General features: G+C 44.1%; 2 protein-coding genes across 15 annotated transcripts in view; both read right to left on the reverse strand.

Moving 5' to 3' along the window:
* Nucleotides 1–1,148: 1,148 nt before the first annotated feature.
* LOC105685397 lies at nt 1,149–12,949 on the reverse strand. Of its 5 annotated transcripts, none has more exons than XM_012399430.3 (3): nt 12,517–12,949; nt 4,421–5,478; nt 1,149–3,232 (listed from the first exon to the last, which is right to left on the reverse strand). In XM_012399430.3, exons 1-3 carry the CDS (start codon nt 12,759–12,761, stop codon nt 2,010–2,012), a joined length of 2,526 nt encoding a protein of 841 aa, XP_012254853.2. In that variant the 5' UTR covers nt 12,762–12,949; the 3' UTR covers nt 1,149–2,009. The 5 variants fall into 5 exon arrangements, with proteins under 5 accessions (XP_012254853.2, XP_012254852.2, XP_048507479.1 ...); XM_012399429.3 differs by having other exon boundaries at nt 1,149–3,244; XM_048651522.1 differs by lacking the exon at nt 12,517–12,949 and adding an exon at nt 10,281–10,694 and having other exon boundaries at nt 1,149–3,244.
* LOC105685398 (G protein-activated inward rectifier potassium channel 3-like) overlaps nt 5,452–24,413 on the reverse strand; it is a 28,763-nt gene continuing 9,801 nt past the window's right edge. For 7 of the 10 annotated variants that reach the window (XM_048651536.1, XM_048651533.1, XM_048651535.1 and 4 more), the window contains 9 exons: nt 22,062–22,176; nt 21,696–21,934; nt 21,342–21,615; nt 21,039–21,231; nt 20,746–20,967; nt 19,959–20,203; nt 19,556–19,872; nt 19,119–19,466; nt 13,100–13,737 (listed from right to left, as the gene is read on the reverse strand). In XM_048651536.1, the coding sequence (XP_048507493.1) occupies nt 19,121–19,466; nt 19,556–19,872; nt 19,959–20,203; nt 20,746–20,967; nt 21,039–21,231; nt 21,342–21,615; nt 21,696–21,934; nt 22,062–22,176 (1,951 nt within the window). In that variant the 3' untranslated portion in view covers nt 13,100–13,737; nt 19,119–19,120. Of the gene's footprint in view, nt 5,479–13,099; nt 13,738–19,118; nt 19,467–19,555; nt 19,899–19,958; nt 20,204–20,745; nt 20,968–21,038; nt 21,232–21,341; nt 21,616–21,695; nt 21,935–22,061; nt 22,177–24,413 lie in introns of those variants that run through there. The other 3 variants (XM_020852077.2, XM_048651532.1, XM_048651539.1) reach the window with 3 other exon arrangements.

Genomic DNA, 24,413 nt, shown 5'->3' on the forward strand with positions numbered 1-24,413 from the left:
ACTCTTGAAGAACCAAAAAAAAAATTCTATTTTTGAGCAAAAAATAAATCATTTTTTTAATTGGGTTTAATATGCTTTTCTTACGTATTTTGATCTCGGGAATCCGAATCTGAAAGAAAAATCGATCTATCTCTGAAATTGACCGAGTTATCGCCAATTTTCAGCTTTTTGGGGTCAAAACTAAAAAATTTATTTTCTAGTCTATCTTAATGTAAATTGAGCTCAGGAATCCGAATCCGAAAGAAAAATTGATCTATCTGCAAAAATGACCGAGTTATCGCCGAATTATCGCATTTTTTTGCATAAATTTGAGGATATCTCGAAGGGAAAAAATCGTAGCTCAATTTGGACAACGGATTCGTGTTCCTGAGGTCAAAATACGTAAGAAAAGTGCCATACGATCAATTTTAAAAAATAAAAATTTTTAGTCAAAATTTGAAAAAATCGTAAGGGGTACCCCTTGGAAAAATCTCAAATTTTGACTAAAAATTTTTATTTTTTAAAATTGATCGTATGGCACTTTTCTTACGTATTTTGACCTCAGGAACACGAATCCGTTGTCCAAATTGAGCTACGATTTTTTCCCTTCGAGATATCCTGAAATTTATGCAAAAAAATGCGATAATTCGACGATAACTCGGTCATTTTTTAAGATAGACCAATTTTTCTTCCGGATTCGGATTCCTGAGCTCAAATTACATTAAGATAGACCAGAAAATAAATTTTTTATTTTTGACCCCGAAAAGCTGAAAATTGGCGATAACTCGGTCAATATTAGAGATAGATCGATTTTTTTTTCAGATTTGGATTCCTGAGGTCAAAATACGTCAGAAAAGTGTTATATGATTTATTTTTACAATACTTTATTTCTGGCTCAAAAATCAACATTTTCTTATGGGGTCTTCTTCGCAATTCTTATGTAATTTGATCTTAGGAACCCGAATCTAAAAGCCAAATTGATCAATCTACAGAATTAATCTAGTTATCGCTAATTTATCGCTTTTTGGAGCAGAACAATTGAGATATCTCGACGTGTTTTTTTTCGTAGTTTCATCAACAACGAATTCTGCTGACGTGAATATTCTGATATACATAAACTGCAGTATTGCATATTGTAAATAACGTAGGTTGAGTGCAGGAGAGTACAGTGATTTTTACTATTTTTATTTTGTGCCTTTTTTTTATACAACACGTTCGAAGTTGTTAAAATCATTATAAGCTGCTTCTGTTGGAGGAGGGAAGACGTACATACATATATAACATGTATGTAGATTTCTGTATACGATGTAATAAAATCACGATAATACTCATCAGCTACGTGATATTTAATAACAATAAATATTGACTACTTATTTCGGGCTATAAGAATATTATTTTTTCAATATTACAGGACCCTTGTCACGCACAAGACAACTTTTTCTCGTTATTATACGATAATTAGAATTACATATATTTTCACCTCGATATACATAAAATTATGTACGCAATTATACCTTCTTATAAATTTATTTATGTATTTACAACATTCGTTCACCGGTTTATATCACTCCTCAACCATATACTGGTGTACGCAATGTTTTATAAATAAATGATCGGATTACCTTTCACCGTTCTATTCTTGTTCGCCTTTTCTCTCTTTTTTAAACCGTGGAAAACTTTATCTTTCCACGATTCCGATCATCTCCATCGCACCTCTGCATACGCCTCACTCGCGTACAATTAATGGTAAATGTACACGACAAAGAAAGAGGGCACGCGCGGTTGGTCCGTATATTGTACATCAAACCTACAAATAAAAGAAGAAATGAAGAATGTTCGAAACCGGCCGGCGGTTTCCATCGATTCATTTTCCTTCCCTAAATTTCCCTGATTCCCAGGCACACCCTGCTACCCTGAACTTTGTTTCGCATCGCTCGACGACCAGTCTTTCAATGGGATTTTCCTGAAGCTATAAATAAAATTTGATCACGTCCATCGTTCATCGATTCGTAAAGTTCCGCCAGGCTTGGTCAGACGCTGGTGTAAGAAATTTTCTGCTTTTGCAAAGTGACGCCGGTTTTTCCGGGCAAGATAACAAGTGGGGCACCGGCCGATTCGCTGTCTGAAGAACTGCTTCCGCTCGCCGTTCTGGTCAGTGCTTCGTTGACGTCTTGTAGTTGCGCGTGTTCGTAGCTCCGCCGATTTCTCGCTATTACCGAGCTCGTCGGGAGTTTCAGATCTCGTCTGGCGGCTTCCGGACTCGAAAGCGTCGAGCCATCGATGATTCCAGATTCCGGCGACAGCTCCGAGGGCGACAAATAGCTCGCCAAGGCAACCTGCTGCAGATTCGGCGGCGTGTTTTTCCGGGCTACACTTTCGATCCGGATCTCGATCTCCTCCTTCGGCTTCTCCGGCGCTTTTTCGCTCGCCTTTGGTCGCGTTCGTTTGCTCTCCTCGTCCGTGCCACTTTTCGGATGTTGCGCGACCGGGGCGCTCCTCTTTATCGAATTCAGGAGCTCCTTGCTACCCGTGTGTCTTCTGGAACCGATCAGATTCTCCTTACTACCGACGTTCAAATTTCTAACGCTGCCGTGGAGACTTTCGGCCTTCTCCAACGGGGTGGTCAGATACCGTTTGCCGCTCAAGTTTCTCCTCGATCCGTTCAGCGAGCGTTTGTCCTCCTCCTGGACCAAGTTCCTGCTGCTCAGATTTCTCCGTGAGCCGTTCAACGATCTTTTATCTTCGTCGGACATGGGGTACCTGACAAAGTGTCTCCTTCCGTTGTTGGCTGGTCTGCTAGCTTCCAGAATTTCCATGTTTTTCTTGCTGCCGAAGGCCTTCGCGGACACGAAACTTTCGTCCCTCGCGAGTCCACCCTGGTTCGAATCCTCCTCGTAGAGTATTTCCCGGCTGTTTTTGAGGATCTCCCGGTTCGTAGCGTAAGGAAGTTGGTTCAAGTTATCCTCGTCGATGACTTCGATCGCGTCCAGGTCGACCCCCAAACGATCCAATACCTTGTACTGTTGCAGATTGTTCTCCCTGTTCGGTTGGGGTAATTGAGAAGCGATGGAATTATCTCTGTACAGACTCCGACCGATCGCGCTGTCTTCCAAGCTGTTATCGCTTCTCGTACTCTCCGCGTGTACCAAACGTTGCCCGGTCGTTCTCATACCATTTTGATTGTGCTGACCGATTTGCAGGTGATTGTCTTGGTAGGCGTCGATCAGGAGACCGTCCTCGTCGACCAGGTAACCTGAAAATTCCTCTGGGATTCGAGAAAAAATTTACAACGTTCAATCACCAGTTAGACCAGCACCTGTTGAAATTTGAGTTGGTTTGTTTTTAATATTTCCGAAACCGAAACCGAAACCGAAAATTTCTGACCTCCTCACTCTGATGTTCATTCTCTGTATTTAGTGGATTTACGAGTTATGAGAGAATAGAATTAGTGCCTCATGTTCGGGGTCATAAGGAGTCACCGAGTGTTGACTCGTACCTCACCAATTGACAATTAGGTACCACAGTGTAGTTTGTAAAGATTTGCATGCATAAAGGAAAAACGAATGAATTATTAAACAGATTTTTTGGCGGACAACGGACAGTCGGACGATAACGGTCGATCGGATTGTTCTTCTCTTCGCAACGTCCAGGACGATCCTTGACTCTCTGCAGGCTCTTCGTGAGGATTAACTTTAAAGTGTACAAAGACGGCACAGCCAAATAAAGCGACATTGTGAAGATTCGTCGTCGAGAAACGCGAAACGATTGACGTTTCTTCTTTTCGTTTCCCTTCCTCCTCGTACGGGACATAAATTACGGTTTCACGTGACACGCACATATTCAAAGACGGACCAAACGACAAGCGTAACAGTTCGGACGATACACGTTAGTTTCCCCAAAGTGAAAAATAAATCCAATCAATAAGTCAGCTGGTAATCATCCGTAATTTCGGCATCCTCATTGTCCTCGTCGTCAAACTTCCGGCGGTTCGCCGATCGTCGGTATGTCTAGATGAAGTTTCGGCGGACCCTGCAGGATACCCGGGTTGAAATGAGATCCGGGACTCGATTCCGGATGTACCTGGTGCGTCAGGATTACGGGGGCCGTTCTCGGTTCGCTCGGGATTTTCCGCATACAGCCGCCATCTGCGATACCAGCACCAAAGAGAATAATGAGAAAAAAGACGTGACCACCGCTCGTCCGGCGAGCCGCAAAAGCTCCCGCCGAGCGGTGGATTGACAATGAAGACAGACAGAAAAGCACGGAATACCAAAAAGCCATAGAAAATAACAATTAAAAGCGATAGGTTCGTGTGAAATACGCGGAGATTCTCCCGGCTCCGGATTAGTCGGTCGTTAGAGTCGATGGGTTGGGGGGGAGTCGTCACCTTGGCAAGCTGAGAAAGATTGCGTTTGGAAGAACGAGGATAACGGCGACTCACCTCCACCGTGGCGAAGGTCGTCCTGAACTCTGTAGAACTCGGCGAGTTCCCTCCCCGAGCAAAGTGGAGTGTCGACTTGAACGGTGCTGTTGAAAAGCGAGTAATCGACTTCGTACCCTTGACGTTCCTTGGAGTAACTGACCATAGGTTCGAACCTATGCCCCCACAATATTTCTTGAGGAAGGTAGGAGGACCTGGCCTGCGTCGTTTGTCCGGTGGACTCTATCGTCCCCTCCAGTATAACGACGACTTCGAATCGTTCGGTGAGCATGTTCTCGGCGGACATGTTGTACAGTGGTGATTCGGCGTTGATCTTGTGGACTATGGTGGTAGGCCAGATGAAGAATAGGTCGCCGTCGTTACCGTCCGCGTTTACGTTCAACTCCTGTTGATGTTGCGACAAAAATTCTCCCTCCTTCGTCGTCCTCGAACGGATCACCTGGGCCCTCACCGTCGCCCCTATTATGTGAGATTTCCTCATGTCTCCCACACGGAACATCAGGCAAAGTTCACCGTCCCGTTGACAGATTACCGCGTTCCTCGAGAACAGCAGGGTCTGGGTCCTCTGCTTCGGTCTCGTCATCTTCGCGAATACGATACCGACCATGAAAGCCTGTATCATGACACCGGCGATGCTCTGGATGCACATTACGAATATCGCTTCCGGGCATTCTTCGCTGGTCGTTCGGCTGCCGTATCCGATCGTGTGTTGCGTCTCGATGGAAAATAGGAAACAGCTGGTGAATGAGTATATGTTGTATATGCACGGTGTCCAGTTGTTGATAGCCTGGGCACCCGGGAGGTGTTTCGCGTCGAAGTCACCGTGGGTGAAGGCGATGAGCCACCATATAACCGCGAATCCCAACCAGGATAGTAGGAAACTCAAGGTGAAGCACAGCAGCGTCCAACGCCATTGAGTATCGACCAGGGTGGTGAATATGTCCTGCAGGAAGCGAAGCGATCTTCGGGATATCCTCGACTGGAGTACGTTGCATTCTCCGTTCTTCAACACGGCACGTCTACGGATTTTACGCGCTGGGCCTGCTCTGTACCGGCTCCTGATAAACAAAAATCAGAAAACGATGTACCTTCAGCGATTATGATAGATGCATTCTTCGATGACTAGATATCACTTGAGAGCGTCCATCGTTCGACTAACGGTCAAGGATCACGAACGATTGATTTATAGACGACATCGTTGATTCTCGTTGGCCGTTATGACACCGGTACGGCTCATGTACTTGTTACCTAACTTGCGCGACGTTTGAACTATGGGAATTTATTAGCATTTCGGTTGAGGAAAAACGGAGTTTATTATTCCATCTATGCGCGATGAGCTTTCAGGTATAAATAGGTATAGGTAGAACGGGCTTCGCATTTTTGACATCGATTTCATTTTCCACGTTATACGCCGACTAGCTATTCTATTTACACAACTGTTCACACTTTATATCCGCGATTATTATTGATATTAACATCCGACTTCCAGTGCACTAATGACGACGACGATGATGATGACGATGACGATGGATTGTCCTTCCAGTTTTCATTCATTGTCTATTTTTTTTTTTTTTTCTTTCTTTCAATTTTTTACTATTCATTATTTTTTTTTCTCTCTTCCTGCGCAACGACAATTAATAATCGTTGATAGACGACAATGCAGATCGGTTGTAATAAGGTACAATTGAAGCAAGGTGGTTAGGTAGCCGCTGAGATATCGTTACAAACGATTTATCGGTTTCTTGTATTTTACATAAAAGGCTCGTAACACCTCGAGAGACTGCAATATCTCACTACGTTGAGATATATCTTACCTTCAGACAACGTGAGACAATCTTTGCACAATAAATTCATATCTTTTGCCAAGCGGTTGTAATTCTGATAAAGTTTCTAAAAAAAGTTAGAAAATTGGCACGGGAAAAGCACAAATTCGGTACAGTCTTTAACCAAAAGATGGAAAAAATCACGAGATACGTGAACTGTAAATTATTAAAAACGTACGATTGAAAAATATTACAGGAAATGACCTACGATGGCTTCCTTCGCATTGCACATCGCTAAAACTGTTCTCCTGCGTTCTTCGGACATTCGAATGAAGTCCTTTGTTTTACAAGATCAGCGAATATCAGAGTAAAATCGCAAGGGTTCACATTTTAGATCCAAAGGTCAGGAGGATTTCGATAAAATTCAATAAAATAACAGAGCGAACACGATCACGCGTTAAACAATAACCGGTGTGATAACAATACCTCAGGCAAATTGGCGAAAGCCTGAGCGCGCTGTTCGCGTCATTTTCAAACATACGTGTCTAATTAATGAACGACAATTATTATACTGTTATCTGGAAACTTGTAACAGCCGAATTTATAGCGCACTCGGTTATAATTAGGTAATCATTGCGCACCTACTCCTATGTATTAAATCGATTCAGACATCGTACGAAAGAAAGACTTACGAAAATCTTAAATAGGAAAATTTCCATCGTCGGATCGATCGGGGGGATAATTTTCTAACGCAAAGTAACCCTTTCAAATAAATCTGCTGTCAACTTGCCATAATTGTCGAAAAATTGTTTCCTTCTTCGGTAGAAACTGTGGTTTTCTTTCTTTTTAAATTAACGAAAATCGTTCCTCGGATCACGCGACCTCAATTCGGATTTATGTCATATCTCAAATCGTATACCGTGCCCTGATTTTTTTGCCCACGTGATATACGAACAACGTGACATATGTACGTACGGAGATGATAGTGATATCGTAAGGTTTTATTTCTCTTTACGATCGCCATTGAGTTTTCAATATTTGAAGAGCAAAGAATTTTGTTGGGAAGAGTTTTTGAAAACAAAAAAAAAAAAAAAAAGAAAAAACTCACGCGCCACTTAATAATCGTCGTTACACATCTGTTGGGTTTTCTTAAACGAGATTCCAAGGCCGGAACCATCACATGGCATCACATCACGGTATTCAAAAAAGATAAAAGGATTTTCTAAGGTCACAAAAGCCGAGGTACAAGGCTCGTGATTGTTTCTTCACCTTAATTATACGGATCTCTGATTGGCTCGGTCCCATTATGCGACACTCGAGGCACAAATGTAATACACGGCAAGTGTTACGATACGCGACTTGTTAAAATATTTGCGGTTCATAACGATCCCATCGATATTTAACACGTGTCGGAATGGTATGCCGATTGTTGGAAAACGGACGTCGCCACAAAGTATGTACGTACCCCGCCTCATGGAATTTTCGGCGACGGAAATAAAACAAAAAAAAAAAATGAATAAAAAGCTCGATCATTTTTTCGATCAAATAATTGACAATACCTGCTCCTGGAAGATGGATTCGGACTTTTCGGAACTTGGACAATAATAGGCTGTTGTCTCCATCCCGGAAGTAAATTTTGTTCGTCTCCACTGTCCGGAGAATAAGAATGTCCGCTCAAATGACCGTTCGGAATTCTTTCGTTCATATTGTAAACCATTTTCGAAAATTCACTTCACTCTACGTGAATCATTCGACTTCTCAAATTACAACGATGTAATCGAATACAAACGTATACGACAAGTTCACCTGATATCGATTTCTTTATTTTCTGTTATCAAAATGTCAAATAACTAGAAACGAAATTTTTACAATCTTTCCGAAGAGGCTGCACACGTTCGGTGTGCTTCGCGGTTACGTATTTATTATCCAACTGATCGTCGTGAATATCTTCGAACGTTTTATAAGGTCCTTCGAGTGTTGACTGTACAACCACTTATCGTTGGTCTCTAAACGACGAGTTTGTTCTGGTAATTCGCGAAGAGTCGCTCACCCACATGTCGATGGAGAACGAGTTTAACAAATCAGCGTCGCGATAGATACCGCGAAAAATAATCCAATTACCCCCCCGATTCGATGACGATTTTCACAAGTGGCGGGCGTGAGGAAGAAAAAATTTTTTCTCAAACACCGAACGCGAAAATTGAAAATTCGCCTCGTTCACTTCCTCGTCTCGACTTTTCGCGATCGAACGGCGTCGCGATACCGTACCGCTCGCATCGCCGAAAGATTGTTGTACTATTTTTTTTTTTTTTTCTCCGCAACTGTCAAACTTAATTTTTTTAATTTTTTTTTTTTTTCTCTCCTCTCCTCTCTTTGATAAAACGCGACGTGCGTCAGGTCTACGCGGGTGTATCGGCGGCGCGAAACGTGAGGTGACGGAGGCTTCGAGACTGGCAGCTCCGACTCGTCAGACCAACCAGAGTTCTAATTTCTTATCGTGGATTCCCGTGTCTTACGTGTTTCCCTCGTTATCAAGATAACTCGCGGAACCTCGTAAAAATCGGTCAGATTAGACCCGATCGTTTCGACGCGATAACGCGACGAGGTTGATCGATTGATCATTTTTATACACGGCTTCCCCCGAACGGTGTCTCGAAATTTCGCGTTTCTTTAATATCAGGGCGTCCGCCGTCGATGGTACAACTACGATATTCTTATAATATACGCGATACTACGGCGGCAAATCAACGCGCTGATTCCAGCGAAACTGTGACTCCGTAGATTCGCGTGTCGTACAATACTAACGTCTACGATAATACTCGTCTATGTTTCTTTTTTCTACAATTTTTTTTTTTTTTTTTCATTTTTGTTTTTAGATTTTTTCTTTTGTCCAATGTATATCGTGTGTATACGGTATTTCGAGACAATGTACGTGTACGACAAATTAATCAACCGTGTCGGGGCCAATTTTAATAACTAGCATATTTTCGTTATCGCACCCGCGTGGGTATTAACACGCGACATTTTCTTTTCTTTCTTTCCTTCTTGACTCCACATCTGTACATACATACCTATGTAAACCTGTACTAATATATAAATAATTACGATAATACTACACGTTGCGTCGCGTATAAAGGTTTGTCACAGCTGCGTCAGTTGATCCTCATTTTTATGTCACACGCGTCACGGAGCGCAGCTAGAAGGTTTTTCGTTTCTTTCTCCATTTCTTATCTTTCACTCGGACGTTCCATCGGAATTAAATCGAGTTATATCGTGGAAAAGTTTGTCGAAGAGACGCGATAATCATCGGGTAGTTAACGCGAATTAATTCTACGCCAGTATAAATGTACCTGCACGATTCGATAGACTTTGAAAAATCGTTGAAAATAGCTTCGGATTTTTCTAAAATTCGAAGAGTGCCGTGAAAAGTGCGCACAAGCATCGCGTTGTGTGCGTGTAATATTAATGTGTTGTTGTTTTTTTTTTTAATATTTTTATCTTCGTTTCTTTCAATGTTTCAGTACGTTATTTTTCATGTAAATTACATTCTCTAACAAATAGCAATTATCATCGGTGCAGTACATTATATTCTTGTCATTTATATTTTCGCATAATCATTTCATGTGATTCACACGCGCTTATCTGCTATTATTACATTATAGAATTCTGAATTTATAATGCGTTTGTGGCATCGATTTTTTTATCAAGCAGCGCAGCGGCAGCAACGGCGCGCCGTTCGATTCTGCTCGGACTTTGTTCATCTCGGAAAATACGACAAATTCTCGATATTTTTTTCCGGAAATTTTTCTAGAACTTCAATTACGCGCGATATAAAATGCCGTAACATTTCCCCCTCGAAGCTAAATATCTTTTTGTATATGAACCATTTTTTCGAAAAACGTTCATTCGGGTGTGCCAAGTAAAAAATCATCTCGTCATTGATCGGGGAGAGAACTCAACAACTGATCAAAAATGGAGTTGAAGTGAAATGAAAAAATTGGAAACACCTCGAGAGATTCACGGTAAATTTGTTAATCGCTGAGTGAAAATAATTCCCGGTTCGCGTAAAATAGTTCTACCTTTCTCAAAGAACCAACCAGCTCTGACGACTCCTTTTACGCACTAAAGAGGATCTAACGCCCGGGGCGGCACTACCGGAGGCGGCGGCACGTGTCGTCGCCGTTGCGTTCGTCTTCGATTTTCCACACGTTTCTTCGAGTGCGATCAAAGGTGTCCTGCGGTTGATATCCTCCAACAGACAAACGGTCGTGCGGTTCGAGTCGCGTTCGAATTTCCCGGTGGTCATTTGAGGCCGCCCTTCGCGGAGGGTCGACGCGTCCAAAATCTGCAAGAAATCACCGGGCGATGGTATTCTTCGGTCGGAAAACTGTCCCGCGTTAAGAACGGGAGCGCGGCGACGAGGAGTAAAAAATAGAATAACGCGGGATTGTAAAAACGAACGCGCGGACGTTCCTTGACCGGATCGGTTGCACTGCACATCTTTGACTGGGGTTGACTCTTTGGAGTGAGTTAGTCGCCGATGACGTCACCCGTGGCTTCGATAATCAAGCTTCATAATAAGACTAACAAGTTGTTAAGTAATAAATGTGTGCGAGATAATTTTTTACTAACAGAATGATTGCGTGCGAACACAAAGTGTTTCGCCCTCTTCCGAAACACGATGCATACAGTTAGACGGCGTACCTACGTACGGATTTATTAATAAGTGCTGATAAAACCACGTAGACGAACTTGCGGCCGAATCACCGCGCGTCGCACACGTGGGGGTCCGTCCGTTTTCGCTTCAACACCCTCGACACCGGCGTCGCCGTTCTTACACGCTGATAAAAAAAAAAGGGGGGCACGCGAAATAATCGAAATTCGATCTAAATCTAAAGCATCGAGTTCGGATAGTCGTATTCATCCAGAATCGCGCTGCAATGTTATTTTATCTTATTTTATTTTCACGCCGGTGATACGCGAGGGTAGGGTGCGTTACGAGCGTACAGATAATGCTGTAATTTTTTGGCGAACTTGGCGAAAAGTTGATAACATCTGCAGCGTGGTCAGATATTTTCTTGTCCTCTTATCCCGAGTCAGCTTTCTGCAAAGCCGCAAGTTTTTTTATCGTCACAATTGCGGTGAGAGTTACGTTGTCGTAGGACCGATCTAATTTATGAGAAAATTCAAATAACGGTATACTTATGACATCGAGAAAAATCATCCCATCGATCGGGTTGTGTATTTCCCTCGAACCGAACAGGGATTCATCTGGTGTTGGTCTGAGAAATATGTTTTTTCTAATTCTAACGATCCTCGACTACACATCTATCGGTATAACCCGAACTAAAATATTTACAATTTCTGTTATAATGGAAATTAATACGTCAGAGTATCAGCTGGCAGCTGCGATGACAAACAACGACAGCTTGTGCCAACAATGATAAATAAATAAGCGAGGAGGACTGTAAACATTTAGTGGCGATCTAACGAAGCCCGACTCGGAAACTACCCCGCATCGTACCGAGGTGATAAAAAATAAAAATCGAATCTCGCGAGGCGTCTGGGAGATCGCTATATTTCACGGTGGAAACGATGAGTTGTAGAACAATCTTACAGATAACCGGAAGTACGTGTGTTAATTTGTCGCGTCGTACCGGAAACCGATGAAAAAAAAAAAAACAAAAAAGTGATAAAATTATAAAGAAGTACGAGGTAAGGCGCGACTCGTACTCGCTAGGCCGACGAATATTTGAGGTGCTTTCTGCGTACCTTTGTCTAGCAAAAAAAAAAAAAAAAAAGGACGAACATACCCGCGTATCGATATCCTTCGCGAGATTGAAAAATTAGAAAACGAATTTTGCACGGCACATCTATTTTTGCGCGTCGATAATATTTGTCGTGGAATATTTATGTGACATTTTGCTTAGCGATTTCTATATCGGATTCAAACGTGACCTATACCAATATTTATACAAGCAAAACATAAAGCGAGTACAGCGAAATTTACACGCAGGTGTAACACCTTGGGTCAATACAACGATTTCTTTGGAAATCATATTTTTTGAGCACACAATTTTTCTCTTATCGCTCAACAGCTGCTGTCAATTACAGTGTCTCTCTATTAATACCATCCACGAGTGAAATCGGAAATATTTTTATAATAAAAAAAAGAGAGAAATCAAAAAGAAAAAAAGACGACCCCGTTCACCAGTCGCGATTAATCTTTGAGTTCGGGACAAGGTTCGTACGCGAATCGCTGCGGTGTTCTCGATTTTCGCTCGCGTTTTCTTTTTTTTTTGATTATTTTTTTTGATTTTTTTAGTTTTTTACCTGGCGGAATCTTGCCGGGCGACGCCTCCGATGCTACTGCTTTGAGTGCTGACCCTAATGAGCGTGATATTTCTCGGCATGCTCGGTACGGTGTGGATTTTTTGTGCCAAAAATGGCGATTCCGCTCTCGGTTGATTCTCTTCATTTTCTTGAGCCTCCGCGTCTCTCTCCTCTTCCTCTTCAATCGTTCCTGGCAATCGAAATAATTTTTGCGGCTCCTCCATCCCGCCGACCGCTGGACGCATGTGACTTCCGATCGACCAATTTTAACGCGTATCACCGGAACATCGGCAAGTCCATTTTCATTTTTTCCTCAGGTCATCAATTTCTTCGGCTCATATTTCACCGCAAAAAAAAAAAAAAAAAAAGGAAAAAAAAAATCCCCCGGTATTCGTCGGATTATGAGGGTGCGGCGTGTATATTTTACAAATCTCGTATACGTTTGTTGGATTAGTTTAAAGGAACTCTGTCTTTGGCGGATGCATTTTATATGTATATCGTTGGATCGGCGTTTGCTGATTAATTTATTTTCGATGCGAATATCGACCGCAGGTGATTTTTATTAGGAACGTTCGTTAGCCTCCGATTGCGCGGAGTTCATTTTGATTGGTGCACGATTTTCGAACCGGTTTTTTTTTTTGTTTTTTTTATCGTCCTTAGAATAATTCCAGCGCTGCGGAAATATTAAATCTTAATAATATCGATGCAGAACGTCTCTTCCTGTTCGCGCATCGAAATCACTAGTTCCTCACGGTGGGCACGTGTGCGAGCCTCCGATCGATCGAATCGGTAAATTCGGGAATATCCGACCGGTGCAACGGTTATTTTTGGCACTGATTTTATTTAAATCACCGAATTCCAGCGACGATATTCATTCGGACTCTCCTACGGGACGATCCTCCGAAACTGAGGCGGCACAAGAGCACGCTGATCGATTAACGGTTAGATTTTCTCGGTACGCGAAACCGGTCTGAAGAATCGCAGTGTTTAAATATAGAAACCTCCTCGTTATGTACAGTCCGGGTTACGTATCCCCGAGAATTCCCGTGTCACTGGCTCCTTCAAATCTACCTGCGATTCGACGCGACGATTTGTATCATAATGTGCATACCGATCCGTTGAAAGATCGTTGGAATTGTGTATCCTTTATCGTCTCGTTTGATTTTGCTTTCATCTGGAGAAATAAGGACATTAAATTTCGTTGTGATATTCGTTGCGGTTCTGCAAAGAAAAAACGAAAAAAAATAAAAAAAAATAAAATAAGAAAAAATAAATAAATCAAGTAAGATGAAAATAGCTGGGTGTTTAATTTTCCGCGCGATACGACTGCGGTGTGTATACATACTTGACGGAGTACCATTTTCATTTATTCGACCGAGCGAAACTTGGGGAGAAAAAAAACGATTCGAAGAATCGCCGCCTACGAGTCGTTCGAATCTAGAGTCGACGACGTGTGGAATATTCAAGAAGCAACTTCACGTGCACTCGTTGAATTTTTTTTGATTTTTCCGTCACGCCACGTTTCCCGCGCTATCATTTCGCTCGGACGCGCGGACCCGTCTGCTCGCAGATTCGCTACTGCTGAGGGATTGTGGCCAACAAATGCCATGGCGTTTGACTCTTTATGGCGGGGGAATATCGCGTACATTATACGTATATACCTACGTACTATAGAATGCCATTTCCGCCAGTACCTGCCTACACGGTGTAACACTACCACTCCGCTCCACCACGAATACTCCAACGCAGGAATCATCCGACGTTTCCACTTACTTCACTTTGTTTAATTTTCTAATTACAATTTTAAAGAGTTTCCTGAATTTATGAAAATTTAAACCAACAAGACGAAAATAAGCGATGGACTTGACGACAGAATAAAAGGCTCCGATTATTATTAGCACGATCTAATTCGCTCTCCGCGGTTGATTTTTTTTATTCATGAAAGTTTACCTTTACCTTGGCACGAAAAAGGGCCCGGGTGATTACGGAGGGACGTATCGAATGTCTGCGCTGACGACAGTTATTCGGTTACACTAGAATTCAGATTGACGTTACAGATTTTTAAATTGACAGAATTTTGTCGACTCAATAACATCGTCAGTTACAGATATCTTGACGGATGTGATTCGAACTTTGGAAAATATCAGTTTCAACCTGCGGTGCAGTCGAAATTTTCTCGTGTAAAAATCTGAAATGGTATAAATGATATTTTCTGTACGCGCAGGTAGGTGGCATCATACCTAGATTAGAAAGGAATGATGATGGCCCATTCACACCGACACCGACACGTGTGTCTACATATGTACGTATTATTTATACGGGTATGTATCAGCAGGTATGCAGACGAGGTACGTACGTATGTATCTATATATATATAGAATATTATAAATGCTGACGGGAAACGTGGAGATCCGCAAGGTTGTCAGTTTGTAATTTCAGTAATTTAATCGGAATTTAGAAAAAAAAAAAAAAAGAAAAATTGAATAAAACGGGACGATACGAGTAAAGCACCATTTCCGGATCAGTTAAACGGTTGAGTAGATAATTGCAGAAGTAACTGGCTCAAGTCTTGAATAATACCTGGATATTAATTAAAAGTATCAGAGTTAGTACCCGTATGCAAATCGCACAATGCAATCGAAGAATCTTTACATAATCTTTGCGAGATAATATAAATTCGATCCAACTTCACCGGCACAATTTAATCGCCGGATCTCTTCTCCCACCGATAGCAGGAAACGTGATAAGATTCACACGGAAAACGATCTCCGGTACGCGAATCGCACGTGGCAATCGTTTATGAAACTCCCTTCCAATTCACACGTCACTTTTGCAACTCGATGTGCGAAGAATCGAAATTCGTTCGAATCGCACTTGGAGAAAAAAAAAATTTCCCAATCAACGGTATCCCGTAGAATTGCGTTCGATCCGTTCGTTCGGTATTCAAATTTCAAACTTTACCGCCATCCGATTGTAAATTGTCACCCACGCGTAGTCACACGGCGTTTCGTTAACGAGGTATCGTAACGGCGAAGAATACGTAGCCGGTGTACGGATCCAATTTCGAGACGTCAACCGTCTCTGCGACTTCCTTCGAATTTCATGCTCCGAAAGGTGTGGAACATTGAAATTTCGTCGCTCTTATCGGTACCAAACTACGGCGAAAACTTGGGAGAACGAGATACGAGAATCGCGAGGCAAGATGGTGGCTCAGGTTTCAACTGCCGCATTGCTTTGGCTCCGATCTACACAAAGTAACCAGCTCGATGTCACTAACGATCACTAATACCAATCAACAATAGCGATCGTACGTACTCACGTACTTACTTGCTACATCGTCGTCGCTGAGTGACGTCACCGGCCCACACTCGCTCTCGCCTAACCCCTTCTCTCAATTCCTTTTACTAAACGGGGACTTTTCTCTGTATAAGTGCACCGTATATTCTTCATTTCCAACCCAACGAGTAAAACCTTACCCGCCCGCGGATAGCCGCGCGGCTCACAGCGAACGCGCCAGGATTAAATTTTCGTTCGCAGGAATGAGACGGGAGGAATTTCGTCCGTCTCGAAAAATCGACGGGAATTTTTACGGTCCCTCTTTTCTCGTTATTTTCAAAAACGAAACCGTGACCGTGACCAGGAGCGGTTTGAGTTCATTAAAGCTTCTAATTAAGACGGATTAGAAGGAGGAGAGAATTACTCAACGACTGCAGCACCGACCGGCACCCACCGTACGTCCAATTTTGTCTTTTTTCAGTTTTCTGCCATTTTTCATTCGTTTTTCGTTCTCACTTGATAATCCTCAAACGACGTGGATCGTATTTGCGGCACTAGAAAACTGAAACTTACAAAATTAGGATTTATTGGATTCGAATTTTTATTTAATACTCATCTACGAATTTTTCAATCCGGTTGTTAGGACTGCGTTATTATAGTCGAGCGTTGTAACGCGCCACTAGTTTTTGTGTCTATTAGCACCATGGGTATGTTTAAAACCTCGATGGTTGCAACAACATAAAGTTTCTTTCGTCGCCGCTGAGGAGGGAGAGAGCTCGATGCCCCCCTCGGGCATAATTCATGTACAGATAATTACGGGGACACGAATTGATCGTTTTAATTTTTATAGTTGGGATTTTAGTTAACGTCGATTCTTCGGTGCTTTTCGATTCCGTTGCACGCGTCGCTTTGTTTCTAAAAAGCAATTACGGCCACGTTAGGTTTGTTCGATTACGAAACACGAATCGATTGTTGCAACTTATCCAATTTCTATGTTTAGCACGTCCCCGTGTCGAGCGAATCCATAGGAATTTATAATAAAAGTGCAACGTCTCTTCGCTACTTGGAATCGTTCCGAGTTCTCCGATTCACTCGAGATCGTATTCAAATTTTTTTCATCAATGAGCGAATGACTCAATTTCGAGGATAAATGGAGGAATCATGGCCTGCGAAATGCGTCATCTGGAGAACGATGTAATTATCGGTTAAATCAAACGGTAAGAAATAACAAGCGAACTGAGAGAATCGCCGGTGACGCGAGGCGATCGAAAAAAAAAAATAAGAAAAAGCTGAGCTTGAATTATCGTTGGTACAGGTAAATGCGCCTGTACCACCGCCGACGCGAGTGATTCGTAAAAGTGTAGGAATGTGCCAATGCATACGGTAAACGTGTATCGTAATCGCGACGTGCGAGAAGTTAGCAGGTATTTCGTACGGCGGGACGTTTACTCGTTTATTACGCAGAATTTTATCCGATTCAACAATCGCGTACGACACGGCGCCTGCTCAATGAGTGTAAAAGTGGAATCAGGCTCAATATTTGTATTCCTGTTCGCTCGACGCCCAATTATCAACACCAATTGTCTTTGTCTCGTCTCGTGGCGATTATCGTCTTAGAGCTTCGTACATACCTCTGAAACAAGAGGGTTGACTCCGAGTCATTCCGACGAGGTCGTCCGGGTCAATTTTTCACGGTTTACGTAGAAAACCGACTATACCTGACCCACCTACTTTCGAGCGCGTCGGGCACGGTGTAACCAAATACCGTTTCGCATTGCGTTCGTCCGGACAATGTCTCGTCTAGAATGACCCCTTCACCAGAAAAAGATGTCCCGCAGCTGTAACACGTAATTGCGGAATCGCGAGGCGACTACGTTGTCCTCGGTCCAATTTACCGATACCCTCGTTACCGCGACGATCCAACGTCATTGCGAGCGGATAATATCATCGAGGCGATCGTTCGTCGTTCTCCTCAACATCGTCGACATTTCGCGACGTTCCGTCGCCTTTGTAGTCAGAGTTCGTATTCGTATTTTGCATCACTTCTCGATAAGCGCGTCGCCGTGTCGTTCCAAGTGTCGTCGCGGTGCACCTCCGATTTTTCATTCGACACGACGATCACGATTCGCGGGACAATCGCCGCCGTCTGCATCGCGGCAAGCTCGGTTTCGTCGGCGCCGAATCGCAGACGGCGTAATTTTTCTTATCGACGAATTTCTAGAGATGGAAAAAATGGACGGTGGTTCGTTAGCGGGTGACGACGATCGGGGGAATCGATCGCCGCGACGCAACGGAGAGACGTTTTTTACGTCGAGTCGTTCGCTTTTACGGTACAAAAGAATATGTAATTAGGGCTTCGGCACACGGATATAACGAGGCGAGGGAGAGAGAGACGTCTGGTCGGTGGGCAGGATGAGTTTATCGGCGGGAAGTGCCCTCGTTATCACACGCCGGTCAATTGCTTAATCTCAGCTCTCCCCCTACTCTTGAAAAGAGCTCCGGTTGTATTCCGTCCGCTTGTGCGAGCCAGGGTTAGACGCGACATCGCACCGCGCGAACGCGACGAATAAACGGACGATCGGGTTTCCCGGTCTGCCCGGTATCCTGTCTTGGTCCTTGCGCTCGAATATCCCGTCGTCGAAGTCGCACGAGTCAATACTCGGGTCTTTGCTCCCTCGAAAATTACCGCTCGTTCCTTCAATCGCGGGCATTGTAATGACCGACCAACGGATTAGATAAACCCGTTCGTGGTACGTACGTACGTACCTATACTCAGAGCGCGCGCAGATGTACCAAGGAGGGAACAAAGAAGGGATTTAAATTTTAGACGACCGGAAGCTGACGAACTTCTGGGAAGTTTGACCGCCTCGACGTTCCGAGAATTTATTATCTGGTGGCTCCTCCGTTATTGCGACGGAGCCAGCTTCCGAAAATATACGATGCGCGGGGGCGGAAACGGCGACCTGTGATGGACGATACGCGGCAGGAAGAACTATAGTGCGTTCGTCGTTACGAGGTAATAAGTGAGGAGGATCGTCGGCTCCACCCTGCCGCGAGCCGCGATGCCTTTGTGTTTCAATTAAGGATCGCGTCGCCGCACGGATTGTTCGACTCGAATGACAATTTTAAATTGTCCCATTGAACAGCGGGGAAACAGCGGAGCTCTAATTCCCCGGCAATTCCGTGCGGTCGGTAACGCGTAGCGGTAAATGTGGGGATTACGTAAGGGATACCAAGCACCGCAATATTTCTATGCTAAACCGTTTGACGCTCTCAAATGAAATGGTATGAAATAAAACCATCGGTAGCAAAACGTCGAGACTCACTTCTACACTTGTTCCTCCGGGGTGGCGAGTTGAGGTTGAAGGTTGTTCGCCCTCTTGTTGTTTCCCTCCTGCGTCGGGGGTGGCCTTCTCTCCGTTGTCTGGGGCGGCGTCACGCTGATCACATTTCCCAATTCGACCTGCGTCCGCCTCTCCCGAGATTCCGTGACCAGGTCGGGGGTGATTTTTATCGGTTCGTCGTCGTTCAGCACGAAACTCGTCTTCTTAGGGACGCCGTGGTGGTGATCCTGTTTGGATTTGTGACCGTCGCTCAGGCTCGTTTTCCGAGGTTGCGCCTTCGAATCGCTCGGCTCGTGCGTCCGTTCGGGAGAGTCGTGGAAACGCGTGTGCCTGATTATGGGGGGGGGGGAGGAAAAAAGAATTGATCGATCGCAAATATAAAATATAAATTCACCTCCGGATATTCACTCCTACCGCACCTGGAATCTATGGTGGATCTGGACGGCGATTTCTTCATAGCGCCGCAGTGCGAGTGACTTTGATGACCGTCCATCGTCGTTCTGGAGGCTGACCTCCTCACGCCCTCGCTCCTCCTCGACTCCAGAGTCGCCCTCGATCCCTCCCTCTGCATCTTTTTCTCCTCTTTACCGGGAATACTGTACTTACGATTTTTCCTCAAGCTCGCGTTTATGTCCTCCAGTACCCGGTTGTAGTCCTGCTGATTTTTCAGATCCTCCACGGTGTAGTTAGACGAACAGAAGCTCGGGTTTCTTCGGAGGTCCTCCGGGTCCATGTACTGCAAACGGCCACCGATGTTTCCATCTTTAAGAGTTGGATGACCCGGACCAACGATACCGACAACGTCGTCGACCGCCTACTCACCTCATCCTGGGTATAGAAACTGGCCAATCTTTGATTCGTCGGCGTGATACCCTCGTACTCGACGCTACCGTGACGCGGGGAGTCGTCGGGGCCGGTCACCGTTACTGGAATGGGCGTCGGTGGTATCTGAGGGATTTGCATCTGCAGACCACCCGTTGAAGATGCCAAACTCGAGCCGGAACTGGTCGCCAAAGAGCTGCTGGAGTCGTCCCTGATCCCAGAAAAAATGGCGGAACTTGTCCTCTCTGAAATTTTTGGTTAGGGGAGCAAATATTTTTCATCCCGGCAGAAATCGTGGCGAAGCAAAACAAAAACAAAAACAAGACAAAAAAAAAAACAACCCCATTCGGGAATTAACGTTCGTTTTCGTGATGTGCCAACGTTTAATTTTCCGCGATTCGTCAACGATACGATATCACTTGACTGCGTGTCATGAGTCGTGTCGCGTGCTGCTGCCAGTGTCACCACAGATTTAATTAAGTCGAATTGGTCTCAATTGGGGTTAATTACATTTCACCGCCCATTTCGTGACGCCTGTGTACCATCGTCTTTTCCGCGGTCGCTGCAACTCCGACGTCATCCCAATTTTCCAGCTGGGAAACTCTTCTTTCCAATTTGAAATATTTACTCCAAGGTAATTGGAAAAAGCGGCGACAAAGAAGAACAATTGCATTGAAAACGGAAAAAAATTGTCGAACGAAATGCTGAACCCCTTTGGCCTGAACTGCCTGCACGTAGGTTGAGTTGCATATTTCTAGGGAACAACGATCGACGATTTACTATTTACCTTCCTTGGAACGATGAAGTGCTCGGAATTGATCGAGTTGAGCAGCGGAGCACAACGGCGTATCGACTTCGTAGGTGTTGTTGAAAAGCGTGTAGTTCACCTCGTACTCGCTGCTCTCTTTTCTGAATGTTATGATGTGCTCGAACCTGTGTCCCCAGAGTATTTCGGAGGGTAGATAAGAACTTCTCGCCTGCGTGGTCATCCCCGTGGATTCGATGACCCCTGCGAACAAAAATAAACAAAATCAAGCGGACGTCGTCGAGTCGCCTGGTTTAGAGGGCAGAAGTACGAACCTTCCAATATGACGACTATCTCGAATCTTTCTCTGAGCATGTCGCTGGCGGACAGGTTGTAGAGGGGCGATCTGGAGTCGATTTTGTGCACGATCGTCGTCGGCCATATGAAAAATATCTTGTCCTCCTCGCCGTCGCCCCCGACTTTCAACTCCGTTTGAAAAAATGGCAACAGTTCTCCCTCCCGAGTCACCTGAAATGTTCCTTGAGGTTACGAGACGGTTAATAACAATTTATAATCTGAGGGAAGGCGGGGAAATAAATTGCGATAAGTGACGATCGTGTGCACGTCTGACAACCCACCTTTCTCTTGATCAACTGCGCTCTGACGTGAGCTTCGATTATATGAGATTTCCGCATGTCTCCGACGCGGAACATCAGACAAGGTTGACTGTCTCGTTGGCAAATAACTGCGTTCCTCGAAAAAAGCAAGGTCTGAGTTCGCTTCTTGGGTCGGGATAATTTAGCGAATACTATGCCAACCATGAACGCCTGGATCATGACTCCGGTCATAGATTGAATGCACATTACGAATATGGCCTCGGGGCATTCTTCGGTCGTGTGTTTCGACCCGTACCTGAAAGGGTTTGCGTCGATTTTTTATCGGCCAATTTCGTTTATCCGTCGCAGATTTTTATTCGCACGTTTTTTACTCACCCGATCGTGTGCTGCGTTTCCACCGAAAATAGAAAGCAGCTTGTGAAACTGTGAATGTCTTCCACGCAGGGGGTGAACGTGACGTTTGGATTTTCAAAATTTCCTCGATTCAGGTCACCGTGACTGTAAACTATCAGCCACCACACCATTGCGAATCCGAGCCAAGAGAGGAGGAAATTTAGAGCGAACACCAGAAGAGTCCAACGCCACTGCGCGTCCACGAGGGTCGTAAAAATGTCCTGAAAAAGTGAAAAAGTAAACGGAGAGTCAAAATTGACGACTCGACGAATTCGGAGCAATCGCATCTGGCTTTGAACTATCTATGGTATAATCGTATTTGATAACGCAGCGACGCGATTTATTCACCTGCAGGTATCTTCGACGTCTTTTGGCCACGTTTCCTTGAACGACGTTGCAGTCGCCGTGTTTGAAAACCACCCTTTTCCGAACCCTTCGTGTGCTGAATCTCGTCTGCCGGTACCTGCGAATCGAGAAATGACGATAAAAATAATTTCAACGTCCCAACGTGCAAAAAATTATTCACCGACGTAATCACGCGGTCGAGCGTAAAAGTTTTTTTAGTCTTTAAATTTTTATTTACGTTCGTTTTCTTCGTTATTTTTTTTTTTTCTACCATTTCCCACCCTAGGTCAGCACTGCGTAAATATTTGCAAAGTGACATCTATATATACAGATACAGCTATCGATTTAGATACCATTTGGTGATATTATCTAAATATTATTTCTGAAAATATCATCATCGCACTTTAAATCGCATAACGGCCTTCCCTACCTCTATATTCCTTGCACAGGGTAATTCTATTTCGAGCCACAGACTTTGGTGAAAATACATGGCATAGGTGTACATAATATCCAACGATAATATGTACATGCGAGAATATTTCTGAACTTCTGGTCTCTCATTAAAATTGAGCGGACCAGTTGGTAGCAAAACGTTTTACCGGGTCTCGCGGCAGCGAAATTTTCGAAATGCTCTACGACCCTGCGGCACGGGGGGAAAAAGGATCCAAGTGAAATGTACGAAATTCGACGATAGTGTAAATCCGACGGTTTCCTCAAATCGGTCTGCAAGATGTAGCGCGAAATTTTGGGGCGATGTACGTCGTCGTTATGAATTATTAGCGGGAATTAAATTCGGAGTAACGTGACCTCCGGCGTTTCCGTATTTCGGGAAGAGAGTTATTAGCTACAACCAAACGACTATAATCAACGTTTTGTCGGTTGAAAACTGTGCCAAGAAGTGCGCGGCCGCCGCGATGCAAAATCCAAGGTTTCTCTACGTCTCGTCTCGTCTCTGAACTTTGAAGTATACAACCGCCCTTGAAAATTATACGCTTGTACAGTCGCAGACGACGAGAAGTGCACACATTCGCATGTAACGCACGATTATAACGGTCATAAATCCGCGAGGCGTACACCCATTTGCTCTTGGGAAAATATTCTCTAGCCGCAACAACGTTTCGATTCCCAACGGATTTCCCGACGGATCACGATTCCGGTACACGTACATACGACTTCTAGAATTCTCTACGTGCGCATCGCGCGACATGTCGATAATCCAAACGGTGATTGTAAAATCTTCAACGAGAGAAAAAAAAAGGGAAGGACGCGAAGACCAGATGCTACGCGGACCACTTTGCTCTCATTATTTCGCGCTTCGTTGATCATTTTTTAATTCCTCTCCCATCGCTCGGTTCTATATACTTATAAGGGAGGATCCGCCGGCCGCGGGCGTCGGATACGCGGATTGTGCAACGATTTCATCTCGGCTTTTTCTTCCTAGTTTTGATTGATTAAAAAGCGTTGAGCTAATATTGGCGCTGATCGCTCTGACACGGTCTAATGTTAGTCAAAGTTTCGTAACGTACCTATTACGAAGCGCTATGATACGCGCGATCGCGATCTTGAAGAACGTTTGCCGCACGAGCTCCGGATGCTCGTGAGTAATTTTAGGTATAGATCAACCTCCGTCCGATTCACCGGATGACAAAAATTGTCCACGTTCGCTGGGAAATGTGCCTGCAATTTCAACGGTGGAAATAATAGCCTTATTTCGAATACTGTACGATAAGAATCGCCGGGAGATACAAACTTTGAGACCGGACAATTCATCGGAACGAATAGCGTGACAGGTGAATTTTACTGCCGAGTATTTTACCGCGTTCGTACGAGAATAGCTGACGCTGGTTCTCGAGCGTTTCGAAGAAGAACGAGATCTCGGTGTTTATTCGTTTAGGGTATGAAATTGTTCGGCGCACGATTGTTTAAAAATCCTAAAAATAAAACGACGAAGAACAATCGAGATATCTCTGTTTCCCTGCTCTATAGAGAGATAAGTGGATCGACTCGATTAGCGAATTCGGATTTCCGGCTTTTCGATATTCTAGTTGAGAATTTAGCCTTCTCCGAAATTCTACAGCGGCGTTAACATTCCAACGATCGAATTCCTCGCGGATTTCTCATGGTTCTATGTAATGTAGTTTACTATTATCCAGATGCTGCATATATTGCAATAACAATATCGCCGGCGCCAAGAGCAGCCAACAAAGTTTTTGCATCGGATGCATGTGGCGATGCCCGCGTTATACCGGAAGTGACACTCATTGTATTTCTACGAGGTTTCGCCAACCGATTTGTCTCTACGAAAAATTCTTTGTACTCGTACGAGTTTTAAGTATAGACTAAAAATAATTCGTT

The sequence above is a fragment of the Athalia rosae genome, chromosome 3 (assembly GCF_917208135.1).
Source record: "Athalia rosae chromosome 3, iyAthRosa1.1, whole genome shotgun sequence".
In the NCBI taxonomy this organism is placed as follows: domain Eukaryota; kingdom Metazoa; phylum Arthropoda; class Insecta; order Hymenoptera; family Athaliidae; genus Athalia; species Athalia rosae.

Bases quoted from the DNA above. Each gene is read 5' to 3' on its own strand.
- LOC105685397 (XM_012399429.3), bottom strand. From the start codon at position 12,761: ATGCGTCCAGCGGTCGGCGGGATGGAGGAGCCGCAAAAATTATTTCGA. The intron at 5,479-12,516 runs GTAAAAAACTAA...TTTGTTTATCAG, and splicing joins GCCCGGCAAGATTCCGCCAG to GAGCCGGTACAGAGCAGGCC. The intron at 3,245-4,420 runs GTGAGTCGCCGT...CTCGAATCCCAG, and splicing joins CGACCTTCGCCACGGTGGAG to AGGAATTTTCAGGTTACCTG.